The following is a 23718-nucleotide window of genomic DNA, read 5'->3' on the forward strand; positions in this document are numbered from 1 at the left end:
TTCTCCAAATACTTCATTTTTTCTGCCTTAGGAACACAGTTAAAAATGAGCTTCTTTCCCTTTCAAAGCCAAGAAAAGTTACTATGATTCTAATCCTAGGAACGGTGAAGAGTACTTTTTGCTTCCTGTTGGCACCAAGTTGCTATAGAGCAGTTTCTTTCCAAGCAGGAAATTATATCCTTAAACTAACGTTGGCTACACTTGCAAGCTTGGTAAGAATAGTGATTTTTCTTCAATAGTAATCAACAGGTAGGAATTTTTCCATGTCTTCTGCTGGCCTTTTTTGAGAAGTACTTTTTTAGGGCTTTGGATTCTTTTTGCTTAATTTTTATTTGGGAGTTTTTGACTGACCAGAATAATAAATCTCTTTACAGCTTCATGTCTACGTTACTGTTAGCACTCCTCTTTCAATTACCAGTTTACTTATCTGTTAGCCATGGTGGAGATTAATGACTGCTTCTCTCAGTGGGTCCTAACTATTTTCATCAGCATTTTTATTTCTTTATCTGCTCTGTGTTCTTTCTGTCCCCATTAAACCACTGTGATCAAAACTCTTATCTCTTCCTGTGCCTAAGCTTACGATTTGTTCTTTATTCCTCTGTTATGGGTTTGCTCATCCAACTAATTTACTGGAATATCAGATAGGACTTTTGATTAGTCACAGTCAGAGCGGTTTGATTAGCAGTGTAATTGCATTATGCATGCCCAGCAGAATTTCACGCTTACCACAACCTGTTCTAACACTCATTTTCTGGAATCCTGGGGAGCAAGCAGGATTAACTGTGACCCATTCATGTCAGCTATTGTCCAGCCGATGCACCTAAAGACCAAAAGCATTCCCGTGCCTTCACATTCACATACCTGCACTGCTCTATAACTAGGCTTTGCCAGAAGATATCTTTCAAAAATAACATGCTGCAGTTTGTTGGGAAGAAATCTATCCTGAGTACCCAGCATTTTTAAAAGAAAATTTCCGTCACTGGCTTTAGTTATAACTCTGAGGCTAATTGTGGTCTTTCATTAATGCTAGTGAGGCCATGAAGACTATCCCAGATGTGTTAATGGTACTGCTGCACTTGAGTTTGGCTCTAGCCAGACTGCTGCTCCATTAAACAAGCTATCACAGAAGTCTGTAGAGAGGGCATTGTTCTCATGAGGGAGCTAGTTTTGGCTGTTTTCCTTTCAGGCCAGTTTTCCCCACCAATAATGGTTATGAACCAAAAATCCATCAATATTTATTAACAAACATCTCCCTCCCTCTTCAGGACAATAAATCTCATTCTTATCTGTCATACGATACCCATAGCTGGAACTGGGACCATTTGGCTAAATCACCAATTATTTCATTATATAAATGCCACTTTCTAACAGGAGATTGAAGAATCTTGATAGAAAAACTGCAGTGGTCACTTCTGTATGTTTCTTTTTAAGGATAAGCTGCAATTTATCAAGATTATGGAGCTGTTTCCAACTGCTTTGAGAAGCACAACTCATGATTGAAGATGTTTAGAACAGAAACTCTGTCGTAGCACCTGTTACTTGAAAGTCTCTTGCGTAACAACGCCTTTAGGGCATATTTCTACAACAATGTGATATAAATGCTGGACAACTGTGAAGAATTCAAGTATATTCATATGAGTCAACATTGATTAATCAAGAAGAGAATATGGCCTAGTGAACATATGTAAATAGTGGAACTGGGTACCAATTTACTTTGAAACTAGCCTCAAGCTACATTCAGCCCCAGGAAAGATTAAGTGCCCGTAGTTCATTCAGCTCTGAGCTGTGTGCAGACACTACTAAACATTTGTCTTCTCCTGATTTTTGTTGCTTTAAAGTATTCTGCAACCTCAGCAATGCACTGTTTAGGGTGTAATAATTGCAGTTCATCTGCATGGGGAGGTAGAGAAGCTGAGAAAGCTTGTTGCACATTGTCACCAGGTAATGAATAATGAAAGAAGGCTTTGAAATCATGATTGAGGTTGGCAAGCAATCATTTATGTAGAAACCATCTTGGCTTTATAAAGTACTCAAATTCCTTACAAGGATATAAAAAGAAAAGCAGATGTGAGAATATTTATAGAACAAATAGCAATTACAAAAATAAAGTTTCCTGACCTTATGTTCTGCAGCCCAGCAGGCAAATAACAGTTTAGAAATGATGGCAAATTGGTTGGGATTAAATATTCAGCTGGAAACTTTTTTCAGAACTCATACAGGGTTAAACTTTGAAGTTTTGTTATTTAAAAAGAAGATTTTATTTCCTTTGAACTCATATAACTTCTGTTATTTTTCCCATTTCATTTACTTAGGTGCTCCCAGGTACTGAGAGAATCTAAATACATCAGCCAACTTCAGCTTCTGATCAAATGCATTTTTGAAGTTAACACATTCCCTGGGAAGTCATTTTCCTGACTTTCAGTCTAATCCATTGTGCTTTTCAGATTTAGATCACAGTGGAAATTTGGGTTTGACTTACAGTCATGCTGACCCAGTAACTTCAATGAGTTTCCTAGTGTCTAAGTGAGGATACTCCACTTGACTTGCAGAGGCAGATGTTTCACTTTAATGACAACTAATCTAAAAGCCATTTGTTTTACTGTCATCTCTCTGGGCAAGATTAACTGTGTTATCATTGTACTGCTTCTACATCAAGCAATTTCCAATTTGCCAGGGCTCTAAGGAGTCACTGTCGCCATTAATTTAATGTATTACATGAAATTATCCTTGGCATTGTAGTCTGCCTTTGGAGTCTTGGCTATTTTAATCCCATTTCTGCTGAAGTGGTCTGTGTTGGAATCTGTTGGTTCAGTCCGCCATTACTCAATGACACCTTAAGGAAAATGACTCGTTACTTAGAAGGCACAGCCTTCCAAAGCTGTGAGATTCAGAAGTCTCTTCCTCTCTCCTCCTACTCCTGCTGTGGCTTCCAGAAACAGCTTTTTCATGTTTGTCTGCTCTGTAGGATGCCAATGAATACTACAGATCTGCACTTGCCTCATAGATGTGTACATCCTTGACATCCCAAGCCTGGGACCGGTGATTTATTTTACCACTAGAGTGCTTGGAGGGTAGAAGACAAATGCAGGATGTGGTTATCATCTGTCGCGTTCAGCAGGTGAGAAGGGATCAGGAGAGCTGGAGAACAAATTGCCATCCTAAAGGGCAAGGTTAGAGAACATGAGCCAATCCCAAAGTTTCGTCAGCAGAGAGTGGAAGATGCTCAGTTTTACAATGCAAGTCTGCTCTGTGTTCCCTGAGAAGGACTGAGTTTTTGTTTTGCACACAATGCAAGAAAGAATTTAACCTGCCAGCTTAACTGTGTGATTAGGTGTCTTACCTTTAGCACCTTAATAATTGAAAGATCCAGCCGGAAAATTTCTGTATTCATATGCTCCCTGTGTGACTCCAAAAAGTCAACAGTTAGAGAGAATAAACTAATATATTTCCCCACAGAGCACAGAGGAAATTAAGAACAGTATCTGATAATAGGTTTACACATCTCATTCTTGAACTGCATCATAGTAAGTAAGGAGAAAATTTAGCAGTAGAACCAGAGGGGGATTGTGGGAAGGAGCAGGAAACATGGGAGGTTGTTAATGATTCCATTCTGTTCCTGTTCTGCGTTTCATTATGCCCCTTAGTTGCACGTTCATCTCCAGGTAAGTGTCGTGTATGCCTAACGCAAACCAGCAAATATGCTCCGTGAGTGTCACACAGCATGATGTGTGGGGATCTGAAGTCACAAGGGAGCCACAGTTTCAGATCCAAATCAGTAGTGGATAAAATGAGAAACAGCCAGCGATTATTTTTTTCCTGCTTAAAATGACCATCTCATGGAGCATCTTGATTGCCTAGAAACCTCAGATGTCATATTATGAGACATTCAAACACTGGTAATATATTCAGTACTTTTTCTAAAAATTACATTGAAATCTTACAATATTAGGAACACTTCTGAACACTGGTAACAGTGCAGGGTTGGTTCTTTTAAGACAGAGTTTTAACAATATAGACATTTATATCTTGCCCTTTGCTGTTTTTTGCAATCTTGCCAACTGTATTTTTGCACTGCTATTTCTTCTTCTGCATCTTTTGTCCATCCTTGGGCAATAAAATCTAATTACTGAAGAAAATAGGTAATTAGCCATTTACATACATTATGCTATGTCCACATCATTAATGTGTTTGGATGTTTTCATTGATTGCATTCTCAACTGTTTTGGATGGCTTAAATGCCAGCTAATGCAATCCAGTCAAGCCTCCTAATAAACCTGACTGATGAACTGCAATCTAATCACACATTAAGTAGAGATGTAGAGGGAAATGCCACAGAATTGACAGGTCAGTATAGACTGTGTCATTTTGAAGGACCCAAGTCACTTCTCAACAGGAAAGCTTCTAACTGACTATAACTGGCAGTGGATCTGATAGCTCAGTCCTGATTCAACACATCTATTAAGCACATGCTTAAGTCTATTCCTATACACAAAACATTTTCATTTGTTGATGACTCAGGATCCTCATAAGAGCTTCACCTATAATTATCCTCTCCTTTCCATAATATTCTACTAAAAATGTATTGCCATTTCTGAAATAATCTATTTCCTAGACTTTTCCAAACTTTCATAGGAACATCAGGTTATTCAGCTCATACACATTCTAAACAATGTATTAAACAGGAAAACAAATATCTGAAGTGGTAGGAGTTCCAGAGGTGAGATTAGGATCTTTGATTCCTCATTTGTTTCAAGCTAAACTAAATTGGTAATTTTACCAGAAAACTGCCTTTTAGTAGTCTGTGATCAGTCACCTGAATATCACCTGTAGAGTTAAGGATTCTCAAGTTGATTGCATTGTTATTATTTTTATTACATTGCATATCAGTAGCAATGCATAAAGACCGTACTAATGAAGGCTCCAATCCTACAAATACTGATCCACTCACATTTCTAAAACTCCCATACTGTAGGCATGGCAATAGGATTGGGGCCAAAAATTAAATAAAATGCAGCAGAGAAATAAAAAAATGGACAAGGTGGAACAGAGAGGAGGAATGAGCAGTAAATACTATGAACACTTTTTAAAATTCACGTTTTAAAGGATTTTTTTTTAATTATTTTGAAAATCCACTAAGTCCTATGTTGTCTACAAGAATGAGCTAAGAACTCCTATAGAGGAAAGAAAGAAAGAAACTCGATGTTGTCAGCTTATCTGGGAGAAGGTTAAGAAACAACTTAATAATTATCTCTAGGAAGTAGAAAGGCAAAGGAAATTTTAGACAATAGAGGGGCCTCTTCAAAAAAAAATCAAACAAAAATAAATGAGGCAGCTAGAAGTGAAGTTAAGTAAACTCGTACTAGAAATATGATGCACACTTCCAATAGTGACCTGGAAGCACTTAACTAAAGATGGTGTGATTTGTTAATGTCAGCTCTGGAGGTCTTTTTCTAAGCTCAAGCAGAGGTTATGGATTTAATGGAGTAATCAGTTTGAAATTTTCTGCTCTGTTCTGCAAGATGCCAGGCAAAACATAATCGCTCTTCTGGCATCAATGTCTATTAATCTAATCTTGACTTTGGTTCCCTATGTGACTCGTTTCATCTGTAAAGTGAGGATAATACTCCATTTCAGAGGCTTGTCAGTATCTCTTGGTTCTGGGTGCAAAGTGCTTTTAAGATGATATGTTATTGTAAAAGAGGTATGGATTCTCATCAAACCCATTCCCCAATCAGCAATGCTGGTGGAGGTCCCCACTTTGTCTGTGACTGATATTGCACCTCCACTCGTTTATTTGAACAACTCTTTCTGCGCAAGTAAAGTCAGAGCCTCACCCCACAGTGAGAACAATGAAGTGTCCTAGGCACCCCACAGTATGCTGCATCTTCTGTAAACCAAACCCTTCATATGAGTAATAAGATGCTTCAAGGGGAAAATTAACAAAATATCAGATAAAATCAATTATTTTGTGCAAGGCCAAACAAGATAGATAGCAATGCAGAATGTCAGCTCTACAAAATGGGCGAACACTTTGCCCACTGGTACAGATCTTGTGTTTGTTTTGTTGATAATGACAAGGGGCGAGAAACCATAAAAGCATTTAGATACCTTCTTATTAGGCATGAGAACACCCAGGTTTTAGCCCCAGAGTCCTTGCTATGAATTGGAATCTGCATGCCAGTTAGAAATCCTATACTGTATGCATAGATGGCTCACTTCAGAGAGTGAGCCATATGCCAACCAAATAGTACTTATGAGGAACCTCTGACCACAGTGATGCATCTAGATGGACTGTCATTGTCTGCATTGTTGGGCAGGCAGACACTAGTCTCCCTCTGGCTTCCAGAGCCAGGGTCCATTCCTGATGTCTGGCACCTCCAGCACTGTGATAGAACTGACCAGATCTATCTTCTTTTATGCTGCAGCTTCCAATACTGTCGCAACCACTTTCCACAAAAACACCGTAATGAACCAGTTGTTCATTCAGGTTGTGAGTTCAATACATCTTCAGGCTGAGTGCAGCCTTCCAGCTTCCACAATAGGGTCCTAATTGTCAGTAGGCATGCAGGAAGAAGGTAAGGAAGGGGTGAAAAGGGGAAGTTTGCTAAAAGTTAAGCCTGTGTATAAGCATTTTAATAAATCAGGACTTCACACCGTGGACAGTCTTGCTGAGACTAAGTGTAATGATTTATTGAGAAAGATCTTAAGAGTTTCGTCTTCTGTGTTTAATTAAATGACATACATATGTTGTTTAGATGCATATGACTATGATTATATACTCTAAATTTTTTAACTGATCTGAATATCTTTCCTTTCTAAAAGGAAATACCTTCTTTCATAAGAAAGCTATAAACTGTACATTTCATGGATAACACCACTGAAATTTCTCATGTAAGAGATGTGTAGATGAAAATAACTTAAATTAAAATGTTTTACAGTCATTTTGTTTGTAATCCATCTTTCCATATGGCAATATGGCATATACTTTTTGTCATGCACATATATTTTGAGAATGTTGTATCATTATAAATATAATTGAAGCATTCAGCACTGTAGTGAAACTAAATGTGTGGAAAATGAGACATTTCCTTCCAGAAGTCTTCTTGCTAAAGGTACTTGAAAATCTCTTGGGAAAGAATTAAAGCATGTTATTGTTAAACCCAACTTTCTTAAGAATTAATTGCTGTAATAAGAGAGATATCTCTGAATTCTAAAAGGCCAGGAAATCATCTTGTCCCATTAAGAACAGCACTGATCGTGCCTGCTGCACCATCTTTTTCCTAGTCTAGATATAAAATCAACTGATTTCAAATATGCTGGAAAGGGTTAAAACTCCTTTCTAGTGCTCCCTGATAAGTGTTCAAGCAGAGCATTTAATTCATTGGACGTTCTAAGCCCCCTGCGTGTGAGTGAATGCATGAGGGGGGGATGTAAGCACAGTACTTTGCAAAACCATTTCTTGGGGAAAGCATGTTAAAAAGATCAGTACTGATGATAACTATTTGTTTCCCACTGCCAGAAAATGTAAACATTCCAATTACGTCCCAGAAACTACACAGGCCACCTGCCTTCTGCAGCTGAAAATCATTCTCCACAAGACAGAGGTAAGACAGCTTCTCATTTTCACCTGCTTCTCTGTGCAGAGTGCATGCAATTTAGAAATTCACAGCAGAAATCACTGCATACCTTTTACACCTCCTACCACTAACATCTGATATTTTTTATTTTCATGATGTTCAAAAGATCATTCTCTGTACAGGGAGGTTAAGGAAGAGTTTTGAAACAGCATCTGAACTTTGAGCTTTTCTAATCTATTTTGGAAGTGCATCTACTGTGGATTATTTACACTACACACATCGGGTAGCCAGCTAGCAGAAAATATTTGAGTATTGATTTTATTTTATATACTAGTTGACAGTCATAGGTTACACTGACTTTCAAAGACAAACCCATTATTTTGAGCAATGAGTTGTGTTCTGTAGTCTGCATCGCCCCTACAATGAAGCAGTATCCAGCAGCATCCAGCCATTGTCCTGGGGACATTCACTGTATTATTGCTTATTTCCTGGGAGCTATGCTGTTTTTTTTAATGTTACCCTATAGGTTCAGATTGTCTTCTGTATCTAACTGTACTTTCTACCTCTTTAAATAGATGCAAGTGCATGTAGAGTTATTTCTATGATAGTGTCTTAAATACTCCTTGCACTCTTCAGAAAGCAAATGCATAGACGGAGGAGACTGTGAGGTTAATAAGGACATTTACCAACATTTTACGGATTTGGAATGTTGCATACCGTTTTGGTTACTAAATGATATTAGCGATGTTGATAGCAAGCCTGTCAGTTTTAGGCACACATTATACCTCTTGGTTTAGGTGAGTTCCTACTTACATTAATTCATATACACAGAAGTAATATACAGAGCTTGGCATTTGTATAACTTGAAAATTGAAATTAGATCACAACAGAAATTAGCTATCTTTCCAGACTTGTGGATCTTTATTGTCCTAAAGGCAGATATGTAAGTAAAAAAAGAATTTTTAAGCAGTCTTTTGGAAGAGTTTCCCAGATGCTCTCCACACCCTGGCCTCACACACAGAGAAACAGTGGAGGTGTAATTTCTAATCTGCGCTGAAGAGGAAATACCACATGTTTCACATGCAAGTGATTTCAGATCTCTTCTTGCACTTCTACCTGGATGGGGATAGAGACTGTTGCTGGACTGTATATGGTGAATAAAACTGAGTGAAAGTTAAAAATGAAGATTTCACATGTTGAAAGAAACCTCATTCTTAATTGACGCATCTATTCTGAGTGCATAATGTTTGATATCCATCAGTAACAGAATCCAAAGCAATAGAAGAGATAAAGCGAAATGCAAAGCTGCAATGCAAGGTGACATAACCATGTGCTTTGCATATTAACACATTCATTTACATTCTTTATTGTGTCCCCACTAGAATTAAGGTGTCACCTTAAAAATCTCCTAAGTTAAATTGAACACAAGATCCCATTTTACTGTGTTTTTCTCTACTGAAAGGGCTCAGAAAGAAATAAGAAAGGAAAAACACAAAGGAAAATGAAGGGCAAAAAAGTAAGAAATTCTAGGAAAAGTACTTGTCTTTGTTGTTTTCTCATCTATGGATGACTTTTCAAAACAAGCTGCTTCTGCTGTTTCTATCAGAGAGAGAGAAAATATCTTTCCACATAGCAATCTTGTTGAATTAGTATTGGAAGAAAAATGTCCATCCAACAAACATTACAGAATGCTTGTTTGCTACATTCTGCAGTGTGCTGCTTTTTGCAGGTGTGTCAGAGCAGTCCCTATGTAGATATGATGTTTGTATATGTACATACATTAAAGAGTTGGGAAATGAAACAGCAAAAACAGAAGCTTTCCAGCTAATCAGTTAACATTTCTAAAGCCAGAGTCAAGACGTGATTAACAACTACTAAAGCAACACCCTTTCTGCAAGCTTTGTGCTGAATTTTCAGAGATGTTACTGTATGATGATGTGCAGGGGATTCTCCAGTCCTTTCTTGGAAGCTGCATCTCATTTTGCCTATTTGACAATAGCGCTACTGTGTCAAAAAAGAGATAGCTCTTCATGTTTCGATGCACCAGCAGCAGCCAGAATAGCGTGTTTGCCCATTCCAGGATAATAAATGCAGAGAGAAGTTCCACATCACAGCCACATTACACTCCACTAGAAGTTCTGCTGAAGTTTTGTAGCCCCTTGTGGAATGGGACTTTGTGTGAAGAATAGTGATGAATTACTTGTCTGTTTGATTTAAGAACGGAAAACTTTCACCAATTTACCTTGCCACCTGACCTATTTCCATCAACTAACCCTCCAGTCAGGAGTTACATGACAATGCCAGAATGACTAATTCCAAGTACTTAAACAATATGAGTCAGCTCCTACCCCATATCACACAGCAAATCAGCATTCATGTCTGGATTCTGACTTTACAAGAGTACGGGCTGTTTGGATGCAGCATTTAGGGATAAATTCTCCTCGGAGCAGGAATGAACTTGCTGTCTTTTCCCACATTCCCTGAGCGTGGCTATTGTCAGTGCTCAAGCTGGAATAGCTGTTAGAGAGATCAGGTTGGATGCTTTATATCTTGATGCTTTATATCTTTCACTGGGTAAATTTGCTTATCAACCCTAACAAGCCAGAAAAGGAAGAGGAATACTCTTTCCACTGCCATTAGTTATAAGTAGTTCCTACAAAAGGGAAGTCTTTGAGGAACTCCCGAAGTTAGTAGTTGCTTAATGCTGGAGTGACTGCATAGAATAAACACAGACTACATCGTAGTGCCAAAAACTTTTCAGTGATTCTAAAGTCCCACGGGAGGCTTGGCCAGGGTTGTTTTGGCATATCCACATATTAATAGATACTAGCCAAGGATATGAGTTACATTGCAAGTAGTTGCCAAAGCCAGCCCACTAGAGCCCCTCAAAACTCTCTGCGTTACCCTCCTTCTAAAGAAGTGATTACATAAGAGCAGCTGTATGCCCACATCATTCTAAAGGCTTTGGATGATTGCCTGAGAAATCAAAATTTGTATGTGACCTTTTGCATGTATTCAGAGCAAAGAACAAAACCCTGGCATCCAGAGGTATGTAATTTTCTCTCATATCTTAGTATGGATCAGTTTATAAGGGGATAAAAAGTGTTGCAGATAAGAGTTGGAAAGCTGGTTTCCAAGGTAACAATGCTTAAACCACATCATACTAAAGATGATGCCCGCACCACATCCTGTTTGTTTCTGATTGCTTTAGGAGGTTGAGCTGTTTAAACATTTGGCTGTCTTAGCACCTGCAGGAGAACCCCTAGAGTGCTAGCTGGTGAATAGCAGCCATACTGGCCATGTAGCCCCTGATTTCTTAGAGTATACAGAGAGTAACAACCATTATATCATCTATTCAGGTGACTCAGACCACGCAGTTATATCAGTACTAAACACAACAAATTGTCTTACGAGTAACCTAAATGAGTTGTTGAGAGACTAACATGCAGAAGGCCACAGTGAGGACACTGGGGAGAGACTGTGCAAAACCCCAGGAGTGGCAGAAAACTAATTAGGTGATACATACTCATGTAATGCTAGTGCGTGGTTCATGATGTACACATGGCTGACCATAAAGCAAACACACAGGAGAAAAAAAGCATATGCATAACCCTCCACAATTTTGTCTTTAGAAAAAAAATTCCTTCTAAACCAAGAGTTGAAGGTTAATTTGACATGGTAGGCAAATAAGACACAGCAACCAAACTTCTAAGAAAAATGATTGTAGTATACTTGAATACTCTCTTCCTCCCAGTGCAGTGTCCCAGCTGTAGCCACAGTTATTCCAGATTCTCCAAAGGAAATCTAAAAACAAAAATATTCACAGCTGTGAATCAAGTAGAGTCTCCCAAGCAAGTGAGGTAACAGCTAGACTATTTGCTGTTCTGGGCTGGAGCTCTCTGACCATAATTTCCCCCCAGACTTGAGAAATTTTCTTAACAAGAAAAGCATTGTGTAAGAACTCCAGACTAGCTTCCCTCCTTCTCTACCAGAAGTGCAATAGTTCTGTGTGCTTTGGGATCTCTTATGGCTGAGGAAGCATCTCTTTAGCAAATAATTGTGTTTGGGGTCTTAACATCCACAGTAAAAGCAGTTGTAGGAAGTTGTCCAGACTGGCAACTCACGTGCCACCCTCTCAGGTTCCTAATATGAAATCTATCATTTGAGGCTTTTTAAAAAATGCAATCTTGTCATTGCAGGCTCTTTACAAATCCAAATTCATCATCTGCCAATTCACAGAGGGACCTCCTTTAGTTACAAAGCAAGCAAAAGGGGGAAAATCATTTCAAAGTAACCCAATGCAAACAGCAAACGCCTCATTGTTTCATATGTTTTGCGTCTAAATTGCTTTTGGGGAAGAAAAACACACATTTTCATACCAACTCTTTCTCAGTTTCTAGAAAAGGAATTCCCCAGATTGGTACTCTCCTTCACTTAAATAGTGATTACACTTTTTAAACTCATTTGTAAAATAAGGGTCTAATGGGTCAGGAACTAGACTAGCAGATGAAGGACCAGCATGTGAACATTTTCCCAGGCAGTGACTTCCTTTGTAACTTTTACAAGTCACACCACTTTCCTGTGCCTCAATTTTCCCATCAGGGTACAACAGAACTGAATTTCTTTTAGTCATTTCTGTTTGAAAGGCACTTCAGAAGGGAAAAGGTTTATGAATAGTGTAGTAGTCTGTGAAACTTTAAAAAAAAATACTGCCACCTTGCATCACCAGGTCTCCTTTACCATAAAGGGTACAAGGTGATACTGACACTATATCAGAGACTAAAATAATTCCTCCCTCCTAAAAGCAATGAACAGAACAGGGACCTCAGTGCACTGGTGGAGACCAGTTGAAATGACAGATTACTCTATTTCAGTGGCCACACAAAGTTGCAAGACAGTCAGAATTAATGATTTTGCGAATACGTTCTTTACAGTGGCTGATGCTTCTCTTCATACAGGAGAAAAGTACTGTCCTTCTTTGACTTTCTTACAGCATGGCAATTTAAACACTTGCTATCGGCTTTCCCATCATGAAGAGAAACATCTAATAAAAACAAGATAATGCAGTCTTAAATCAAAATCCTTCATACTGCCTATTATTGCTATGTCTGTGTCTATCAACTTGTATTTTATAGCTCGTGTCTCCCTCTACAAACTTTAGCACAAATTGAAAGCGTATAATGTCCTGACCGATAAAACAAACAATGACAAGATCCTTTCATACCAATAAAAGACCTTTTAAAAGTATTCAAGTCTTCCCACGCTCAGTATGTCTACATTAAGGTCGTAAATCTGCTCTCACATACATACTCACAGTTCCTTTGACTGATTTTAATAGTAGCTCTGCTTGCCTCTCCTTAGGGGAGAATTTGCCCATAGTTGTGTCAAATAGAAAAAAAATGTTTCCTCCTGAGTTAAAAGGTACAAAGGGATTCTCTTCAGGATTTTCCATGCCAAATTTTTCCAGTCTGTTTCATCAGTCAAACTGCTTAGTGGATTATTTCACTAATACCTTAAAAACAACTATCAGTCGCAACTTTTTTAGGTCCAGTACATTTGATTTCATTATCTGCTTTCTGTATAATTTAAGTGTCTGAAGCACACACTGATTGGGTGGATGTTCATTAGCTGCTACAAACACTACTAAGCTTATAGACCTTTCTGGTTGTATTAACAGCCTGTATTGGCTCAGGCTTATTGCTGAGCACGGTCCTGCAGCTTCCAGTTGACTTGGTTATATTTGCCTGGAAAAGACAATGTAAATATACCTACGGCACTTAAAGCATATGCTGAATTTGCCAGTCAGTCCAGATTTGAAGCTTAAGAAGATAAAATAGATAAAATATTCCCAATAGAGTATAGTATCAATAGTCAGGTAACTCCTTTACTTCTCCCCAACCACCACGGACTTTTGTTAGATGATTGCTCTGAGTGGTCCACTGCTATTGCTCACCCAGATACTGACCTACTGTAGAAAAAAATGTTAAAAAATAATCTAAAATATGACTTGAAGGGACATGATAAACTCACTAATCCATTTCTCCTTTTTCCTACATTCTTTAATCCAAAACAGGCTCAGCCCTACTTAAAGTATTCCTCACTGATACCTATCTGTCCTCACTGATCTGTCACCACTGACTTTCCCATCTAAAGTTCAGATTGACCTGAGATAATCTTTATTAAATGCAAGCCAATGTCATTGCTACACCCAAAGTTCCCTACATTTCCTATTGGAAATGGTACACCTTTTCCTCAGCTCTGCAAGGAAGCGAAGCCATTAGAGGTGCAGGAAAAGATTCTTGATATGGTTCCCATTTCCTCCTCCCCTCAAAGTTCTGCAGGATTTTCTTTATGATTATGGCAATGCTTTTTGTGGGAATCAATGAGTTTTCTGGGGACATAAGAGAGATCTATGTCCTTCGTGGCCATTGATTGCTTGATTAAGGCACTTTGGGCTATGTTCAAGTTATTTATTATAGATGCCTATTTAGGTGTTCATAATAACTCTGTCTCTTGATTACATGGGGAGCTAGGGTCTACATCCAGAGTAGTAGGCGGTCAAATCCCTCCTAGCTTTCTTAGCCTCAGAAACTATGTTAGTCACAGTGCCTACAGCAGGCATCCGCAGAAAGAAGTAGGAATAAAGCTCCTAGATTCTCAGCATCTTGAATCTCCATGCTGTGAAATGGGAAGAGTAATGCCCTTCAGTGTTCCACAGGTATGTATGTTGCAAGAATAACTACATTAAATCCTGTGAGGTGCTTGTCTATTGCAGTATTATGGGCCTTAATTAGGTAGACCTTCCTCAGAGCCAGCTACGTTGCATTGTAATAATAAATCTGTTCACCAGTAAGGTTCACATGCATAGGGAAATAACCTTGTGCTAGATGTGGAACTCCCTCAAGAAGATATAAGAGATCATTTAACTCATATTAGTTGTATAACTGTCCTTCTAGATAACCTTCCCTTCTGTAGCTATTTTTCGCATATTTACAAGTGTGGTGAGAATATAGTATGGTGCATCCATTTTTTTCAGACCTTTGTCTTCTTATGCTCCTCTTCAGATGGAGGAATCAGAATAGCTGCCTTCACGTTTGACAGAAGCCTAAAACGTAACATGACCCTGAAACAAAGGCAAACACTCAGAGAGGTTTTGAGGCAAGTGCTGACTAGAAGAGGAGGCTTGGAGTCCTGGCCGAAGAGACTGGAATTCATTGTTTGTTTCCTACTCCGTTCAGGGAAGCAAGGCTGTGCTGTTAGTCTTGGAACATTCTGTGTGTGCATTCCCAGTAAACAGGACTGCCGCTCTGTCCTCAGCACTTCCTCCTGAACACACACAGAACTCAGTGTTGGTGAAGTGCTCAGGTCAAGAGAGGTACCAGCCTTAGGATTTATGTAGTGTTAACTTTGGCAGTGAGTTACATTAGCTCAATAAAGCAGCCTACAGGGAAAAAACAACCTCCTACTCCTTTCATTCCAAAGCTAATTCTGGATATGACTATAAAATAAAATAAAATAAAATAAAATAAAATAAAATAAAATCCAAGGGAAATCACATGCCCATTCTGCCCTTGCTTTTACCGTCCTTCAGAGTTGTTACCGAATAATTTTCCAAGTAACAGCATACAAGAGGAATTCTATGCAACAATCCGTATATCACTGTATTTTCAAACAAGAAGCTATTTCCATGTATCACTCCCAAAACCTGCCAGCACAGCCAGAGCAAGGGGATTTCAATAGTTTTGCACCCCTTTGACTTCACACCCCTCCTGTGAGCACAACAGCCAAATAATCTGGTAGCTGAGATGAAGTAGGTTTCAGGAAAGCTAGGGGAAACTTCGTAGAAGCTGCAGCAGTGTAGCTTGTGCTGCTTGCAGGCTCTGAGTACATAGCCCTCAGTCTGCCTCCGTGATGCAACCTCTCCTCCCCCTGCTGCTCAGGAGCGTTTGCTTGAAGCTAGGAATTGCACACAGCTGAGCTCAGAAGTTTGGGTATGGCTCTGAGAAGACCGAGAAGCTGCAGGTCGGAAGCTCCTGCAAACCTAGGAGCTGACACATATTCTGTAAGCTTTCTGCGTTCCAAACCCTTCATCTCTGCTAAGGACAGAGTAGACACAGCTTGAAGACGCTGACACCTGGAAGAATCTCTTTTTGGATTCTATTGCTGCTAACAGAGCCCAGCAGAGCTACTCACATCCACAGAGGAAAAGAGGAAAGTTTTTTGAAACAGCAGGATACTTCTTGAAATCGGGACTGGAAGAAGGCAATCTTTTCCCTCCTTCCCCTTTGGGGACTGGCTTTTGGGAGAAAGGAGTTGCCCAACCTGGTCATGAGACTTTTCCACACTTCCCAAAGAAAGCTCTTGAAGTTATGACACTGCACCACAGAGAGTCTAGGATAGCATAACCCAGAGCAGCACCCCCAGCAGCACACCCTGGGTGCAATCCATCTGGTAGGCACAGGAGATGGAGAATGAGGTTGGCAAATCTGTGGACAATCAAATGGACAAATACATGTAATAATCTGGAAGTTTTCTTTGTCTGTCTTTGCTTTTATTCTACTTCCTTTTTCTCCCTGATTTGTTATGCATTTACCCCTATATTGATTTAGCTGTGCTGTTAATGATTTCTTACGCTCCCCTCCTCGTTTTAGAGTTACAATAATGGGGAAATCAGAAAGTCAAATGGATATTGTGGAAAAATCAACAAAATCTGGAAAGCAATCCTGGAGCATTGTGGCAATCGGTCTGGCTGTCTTGCTGCTCATTATGACTTGTGCAGCGGTCGCCCTGGTGATTCTGTATGCCAGCAGCAGAGGTAAGGAACCTATGAATAATTCCCCTCCTTCCCCCTGCAAACAACATATAAGGCTTTCTGCAGAGCTAAATGAAAACTACAGGAAGAAGGTGACCTCACCTATGTGAGGGACTTCGCTATCTCTGCCTTGTTCAAGCTTATGCACAGAGAGGATTATGTTGGATTTTATTTCATTATTAAATTATGTGATGCAAGAGTTGGGTGTTTTAGGTTTTCTATGCATTTTATTGTATCCAACACTGTTTTGACAAAGATAAAAAAAAAATTGCAATAACAGGGTAAAGTGTGTGTGTATGTGTGTGCGTAAGGCTTGAGATTTCCATATTTTGTAGAAGCCTGAGTCTAGATTTATTATAGCCAGAAGTTATAAAGCAACAACTGCTTAGTGAATCTACGTGAGAGATTGCTTATTACAATGTGAAAGCTCTTTTTTAAAATTCAGTGAGCTACTGGAGAGACAGATACCTTTCTTTATATTACATTGGGCTTTTTCCACTCTAGGTGATGTGTGGTTCAGTGACTTTTGTGCAAATGTCTTGCCAGGAACCTGATAACGAGGTGTTTTTCTTCCAGGTGTTTCACCTAAATATGTTTCACTGGAAAGCATGCTTACTCTCAGAACTAAGTTTTTCGTTAGCACCTTAAATGCAAAGTCCTATTTAAAAATTCTCTGAAGCAATAAACAGGATTGGTAGCAGCACCTGCATCATGTTTGTGGTTTTCATGATGGCCTCTTGGTTTCAGAGCTTTGTTGAAATACTAGAGAATAAAGTTAATATATTCAAATAGCAAAACTAAAGCAAGCCACTGTTTTCTCCTTACATTGTCTCTGCATCCCCTGCCTGCAGTGAACTGCTTTCTTCAGCACTCGTAAGTGCACCAGCACTGCACGTTTCCAAGTACCAATTCAATGATAAAAGCTGTTTTTGTTGTTTTTACTCGTGTGCTGCCAGCAAATGAATGTTATCAGCATTTGTTCCAGGGCTAGAAGAAATCTTTGAGTATTCAGATATTCATAATGATTCAGGTATTCATAATACTCAGCAGAAAGTTCCTCATATTTAGCCTATTACCCCAGGAGGCAGAAGAAAAAAAATCCCCAGAGCTAGGTCCTAGGGTAGAAATTCCTTTATCAAAATATTGAGCTATGCAGACATCTGCTGCTTGGATCCATAAAGCATTTGAGAAACCTGGTCTACGTCTTGCTCCTTGGATTCAGGCAAATCGAAATTCAGGCAAGATTATTAAAATTTGCCCAAATGTGGGTCTCATCCAAAATCCATGGGAAGAGTCTATGTTCTCCCTCAAAAATAAAGCCAGTGCAAATGCTTTTTTCTTTTTTTTTTTTTCTGAAAGACATATCTGAGAAAAAGCAATTCCAAAATGTAAACATTTTGCAGGCTTGTATCAGCTGCAATTAAATTTTCAATGACAGACAGACATTCCTTAGCACAGTGTGAGTGCAAAATGGTAGCATAACTGATAACCTGCTTGTCCTGTACAGTGTACAGCTCCTCCTGGCTGTTTTCTCATGCCTTAGATAAATGTCTTCAGCACTGGCTTAGAGTCAGTTTCTCTCTCTCCCTCCATGCATATTTAGGTATACAGCGTTGAACTGCTACAACAGGAGACACTGGGATATAGTCATACCTTGGAATAGCTGCTAGCTTTACATAATTCACAGATAGGAGTCAGGCAGCAGGAGCTTTAGTCTACACCATCTTTGAGATGAACATAGTGCCTGTATGCGTATTCAGGGCTAAGAAACTGAGAAAGCAGGAGCTCTTCAGTGCATCCTGTGGATGTTCCAGTGCAGAACAGGAACAATTTTTGTACTTTTAGAAGTTTTGTCAAATGCTCCACTCATTTCTGTCTGGAAGCTACATTTAGGCCCATACCCAGCACTCAGTTGTAAGGCTGAACTCTGTCTTAAACTTACCAAAAGAAAAGCGTTTCTTGCTCAAAGCTGGACAAATCCCACACAGCAACAGAAAATGCAGCTGAGCAGCATTCTTGTGATAGAACCAAGAATGTTATCTTCAGGATTTTTCTATTTCTGATTTCACTCAAATGTTAATGGTGGAAATGTGAATGGGACACTGGATTGCTTATTAAAAGCTGATTCAGCTCACAGATCTCTCCATGCCTTCTTCATACATCCTTTATCAGAATAATACTAACCAGACAGGCTCCTAAAAACTAATGTTATTTAGCTAATGGAGAATTAAAAAGATTACCTATCCTGCCTTGTGTTCTCTCTTTTTTAAAATATATGAACGTGTATATATAGGCTTTGTGGTTCAGGGTGTATATTTTTTGTTCTGATCGTATAATAGCTTGCGAAAGAGTGTTGTGGGCCTCTGGCTACAGCAACCATGCATGTAATACATGTTAATAATGACTGTGATTTTATATATATAAAGCCAGACAGCAAAAACACGGCAGCTCACACAGCAATGCAGTTATACAGTTCTAGAAACAGTTCTAGAAGGGGATTTTGGATTTACAAAATTTTCATACCCAAAAAACGCGACTAAATAAGCTAAAAGGAAGTATTTGGGTGAATACAGAAAGAGAGGCACTCATTCATTTTTCAGTCTGAATGTACCACGCTCTCTATTACATCTTTCCATAATCACCCACACATATATCTTGGCAGCCTTTTCACAGCTCTTTCTCTATTCCAAAGCATTTATAGCTCAGCAAAAAGATTCACATTGCCACCTAATTGCCAGTCCTGTCTACTTGAAAGTCAGATTATTCATTTAGTTGAATTTTTTATTCACTTTCTGGCTTCCAAGTCTGTAGTATTTCTCACAGATAGCAGATATTTTATTTGCACTCCACAGGTTGTCACTATTCACATCTATTATACAGGCTGTCACAGAGCTAGAGGGCCTGCTCATGCCCCTATACCCTCTCCTGTTAGGCAGTCTACAGACAAAAAATAGAAATACAGCCCCTGCTTGAAGAAGCCTGTACCCCTGGGGAGCATCTTGTTCTGGGAGTGGATTTCACAAAGTCATGTTGTGCCCCTGTATCTCCTGTGCTGTGAATGGAGTAAATGTGCACTGAAGAATGGGTTCACAAGAGCATGCTGACTGAGGGCAATACCTGAAGTGGGCACTAGCACACTAAGAAAAGGTTGTGGCTGAGATCCAACTTGTTTCCTAGACTGATGCCTTGTCATTCTTTGGCTCCATAAGTGTTCATTACTAAGGCATCTATTCAAAGGAGATGGAGAATTTAAAGAAGTGGCAGCCAACATAAAACTCACAATGAAACGACATTGGGTGACAAGGCTCTTTTCAGTTCTACTCAGGTGTAGCTATGTGAATGTAAAACCAATGGGAATGAGAGGAAACACAGGGCCTCAAAAGCGGGCAGATATTCACAATCTATTGATCCTTGCTTGAAATTCCAATTCTGTCTCTTTCAGCCATGCTCACAGATAGACTGTAGATAATAACTCCTAAGAAAGACTGAAGAAAAAAAGAAAGTATTTTGTTATGGAGTCAGTTTGAAGAAAGTGGCATCTGATAGAGGCAGTCCTCTCAGAGAAAAAGAAGCTAAATTCAGCAGTTATGTTATTTGTTGCAAACAAATCTCTGTTATAATAGCCACAAAGGCAGTCTGCAATGTTGACAGCACTTATGCAGATGAGAACTGTGCAAGAGATTGATAAAGTGCTGAAAGGTGAAGCTCACACTTAACTGCTTGATGACAACTGTGGATCTAATTGTTTCAATGTGTTGCATCCCCAGCCATCTGCAATCCTCAAAAAACACAGTGGCAAAATACTAAACACAGTGAACTTCAGAGTCTTTAGAGCATGATTTGCTTTGGTTTGTTGTCTAAAAAGAGACTTCACTAAGGCTGTGAAAAGTGATAAAGGACTTGTATGTTCAAAAAAAATGGCATTCATAAAGATAAACTGCTGAAGGGAATTACAGTGCTTAGAACGTTCAGAAAATTACTCCTAAAACCTGCTACTGACCAGCAAATGTCATACTGTTCTATAGCGTCCTCTAAACCCAAGTTAAGACAATGGGATTTTCTAGAGTTAATCTGTTGGGGTCTAAAGCAGGTCCAAGCTGAATTCTGCCATTTCTCTGGTGACCAGTTGGCCAGTCCTTCTGTTTAGCTAAATGAAAGCTTACCTTCCTTTGTCAGTTCTCAGACGGTGCTCTGTCAGGTGCTCTGTCAGATGAGAATATAGTGTTCAGGCTGCAGAGGGTTCATTGGCTTTTTACTCCTTACAGGACTATCTGCAGAAGAAGAGTATGGCTTTCTTGATGGAGTGAATGCAAGCTTAACAAAGCTGAGCTGAATTTTGTCAGCCATGAAAGAACCTAGTGCTGTACAAAGTAGTTCCAATGATGAAATCTTTCTGGTCCATTTCTGTTTTTCTGACTTCTCTCCTTGAGCCCTTTAAAAAGTGTGCCCAAGGAAGGGTAGCTAAGAAGAGAAAGGTGGGAAAATTAAATGATTAATTTTAAAACAGAAAAAATGTTGTAAGAGGTTGGATCCTGAAGTGGTACAGGAACAATCTGTGCTCAGAGTATGTAGGCTCCATCTTGGACCATAAACCTAGAAATAAAGCCCCTCCTGCATCAGGCATCTGTGAGTGAAGCTGATATTTATTGAGACTGCCAAATGAGATTCCCTGGAAGACATTTCTCCAGTCCATCTTGGAGAGAGAAAAAGAGAGTACTGGAAAGTAGTACAATGACAGTATGCAGCTAGCTGAGAGTTAAGGTTAGATATGAAAAGAGACAAGTTTTGATTCCCCGCAAACTCTTCCACCCCAATGTTCACTTTCTGTGCAGCAGGGAGAACATGAAATTCAGAACTGAACAAATTGTACTGATTTTCCCCTGCTATAGATCACTGTCTTTATGCCTTACGTTAGTGTCGGACATGAGCTCATGCCTCGCTGTTACGATTTTATGCTCAGAAATTTCATATCACATCCATCTAAATCCTGCTAGATATTTGCTTTGTTTTGGCTTTTAGGTTTTATTTACAGAACATTGTTAAATCCATAAGTTATCCTTCCCATCTCCGTACTTGCAGCAGCTTTTTTTCTGTGGATGTCAAAGCAGGAGTCTCTATGTCATTTTAGCTGAACCTGTCACTAAAATTTAACCAGCAAGAAAAACAAATATACAAAGAACTACCTATGTTTATGCTGAAAACCAGGGGGTTGTTCTCTAGCAAAGTAGGTTGAGAATGTAAAGTTCATAAAGTAGTGCAGCCAAGGCTTTCAGAGGGTGCATTTTACATTTCTGTTTCTAGTTATTTGAGGTTCAAGAGGTGCAGTCACAAAGCCTCAGTCAAGTGAGCAAAGTCCCAATAAATACGTTGTGAAGTAAAACAGGGCAGTGTTGGTTATATCTCATACAGAGTCAGGTTGGCTTGGTTCTTTGTGAGGAATGGTACTGAGGCATAAAAGAGATAATTGATAGAAAAACAAAGGAGCCACTTTTCAAAGTAAACTGAGCCCCTCAACAGCCATTTTTAATTATCTGTTTTTGTGGCATAGTTTCAGAGCTCTGTATGTGCAACCAAGGTTTCAAAACAGATTTAGCTTCCCTGCTTATGCAGCTCAGTTACATTTTCCCAATCACAAGGGCTTTTTGAATGAGGGGAGTTAGAATCTTGTTGACAGCACTTTGGTTCCAGAAACTGAAGTTATACATTTTCAGGGTATATTAAAGGCAGAAGCTTTGATTAAAAAAGGACAGATGGGTCCTGTCTGGTGCCTAAGAAATGATGAAAGAAATGTGGCATACTTACAGTGCATCTAACTCCTTTCACCTTGCCCTCTACTGTTTCCCCTTTATGGAAAATTTCAGTATGGCTTTGAACTACTAGTTCCTTTTCTCCAAAGGGAGATTTTTTTTACTAGGAAAGACCATGGGCTTCTTTTTTTTTTTTTTTTTGGTAATTATTACAGAGTTTAGGAAAGTTTCATTAGTTTCATCCTCTACAAAAATGCAAAACTTCTGTATGTGAAGCTTTAAATTATTACAGATACTTTGCTCACCCTGAGCTGAGATTGCTAGACACTAAACCTTAATAAGGCATGCAGTTATTCTAATGCAGATCTACCCTCACACAACACAACCGCACTGAACTGAACCCTGAATGTTACATTCCCAATCACAGTGGGGGCTTTTTATGTTGTTTCCACTGAAGAACTTCAAAGCCCTCTTTTCTTCCCCACTGTTTTTTTTTCTCTCTGAATTAATGTAATCTTGTTTGCTCGCGTGTAAAACACTTGTTTTCATTGGAAGGAATTTTTTTGAGTAACTTTTCTGCAAGCACTCTAGTGTAAGGATATTTTTTAAAAAAGTTTAAAAACATGCTAATCCTATTGGAAGGTGGTGGTGGCGGCAGGTTTTCCCTTTTCCAGTGTGGACAAAAGTAGTGCTCTATCTAACATAACAGAAGACAGAAGTAGATATTAAACTCTTCCATTTTCACAGATGGAAATTAAGACAGCAAAATTAATTTTCTTGTGCTCAGGGCCAAGGCCACTCATCATGCTGGGATGCTTAGATACCTCCCATTCCTTTTCTATAGCTAAAGGCACACAAGGGAATGACATGACCAGCATCACAAATACATTCAGTTGAGTACTCTTCCTAAAAAAATTATGCATTCATATACCAGGACTTCAGCATCAGTTCACAGCAGAACTCACAGCTCTGAATTCACAGCAAAACCCTCTGTATCACTGCCTTCAAACTCATAACAGTACCTTTAGTATAGAGGACCAAGCGTTAAGAGCTAGCACTTCTCCAGTTCCAGTTTCAGCTCACCACGGATGCATCAGCAGCACATAGGCTTTTTGTGTATCTTCTTTGCTGGAGAAATTTCACAGACCAAGACTGAGGGGTCAAAAAGAGAAAAGGACGCCTACAAGTTACACCTCTCAGCTTCGGCTGGAATGAGGAGACAGACCCATTTCCCCATGTAATAGAAGCACACACATATTATTTTCAGAAGTTGCAGCAAGATGCTTCTACTGAGGTTTCATTGACCGTGCTCCCTCTCATGCTTCTTCTCACACTCCTTCTATCACCCCCCCTGTGCAGGGAGAAACTGGCAAATCGCTAAGGTCTCTAGGATTCCTAAGTTTGTTTGCTTTCAGACTATTCAGGAAAGTGATAAATGGGGCTTATCCTAGGTCTTAATGGAACAAAATTCATATTTTATCAGAGAGGTTTGCTTATGTCACAGCTGAAATAGCAGATACGAGTACAATCGTAGCTCTTAGCACTTTGTTCTACACTTAGATATGCTTTCTGGAGTGCTGAG

General features: G+C 39.3%; 1 protein-coding gene and 1 long non-coding RNA gene across 4 annotated transcripts in view; one reads left to right on the forward strand and one right to left on the reverse strand.

Annotated features, from left to right (window-relative positions):
- Window positions 1-10675: 10675 nt before the first annotated feature.
- On the reverse strand, window positions 10676-23588 carry LOC138061780 (uncharacterized). The gene is made up of 3 exons (XR_011135691.1): window positions 23159-23588; window positions 20553-20850; window positions 10676-11381 (listed from the first exon to the last, which is right to left on the reverse strand). It is a non-coding gene; the product is annotated as an uncharacterized lncRNA (long non-coding RNA).
- Window positions 15384-23718, forward strand: part of MMEL1 (membrane metalloendopeptidase like 1) — a 37777-nt gene continuing 29442 nt past the window's right edge. For all 3 annotated transcript variants that reach the window (XM_009671609.2, XM_009671610.2, XM_068915527.1), the window contains exons 1-2: window positions 15384-16091; window positions 16229-16392. In XM_009671609.2, coding sequence (XP_009669904.1) covers window positions 16042-16091; window positions 16229-16392 — 214 coding nt within the window. In that variant the 5' untranslated portion in view covers window positions 15384-16041. The remainder of the gene's footprint in view (window positions 16092-16228; window positions 16393-23718) is intronic.

The sequence above is a fragment of the Struthio camelus genome, chromosome 21, assembly GCF_040807025.1.
Source record: "Struthio camelus isolate bStrCam1 chromosome 21, bStrCam1.hap1, whole genome shotgun sequence".
NCBI lineage: Eukaryota > Metazoa > Chordata > Aves > Struthioniformes > Struthionidae > Struthio > Struthio camelus.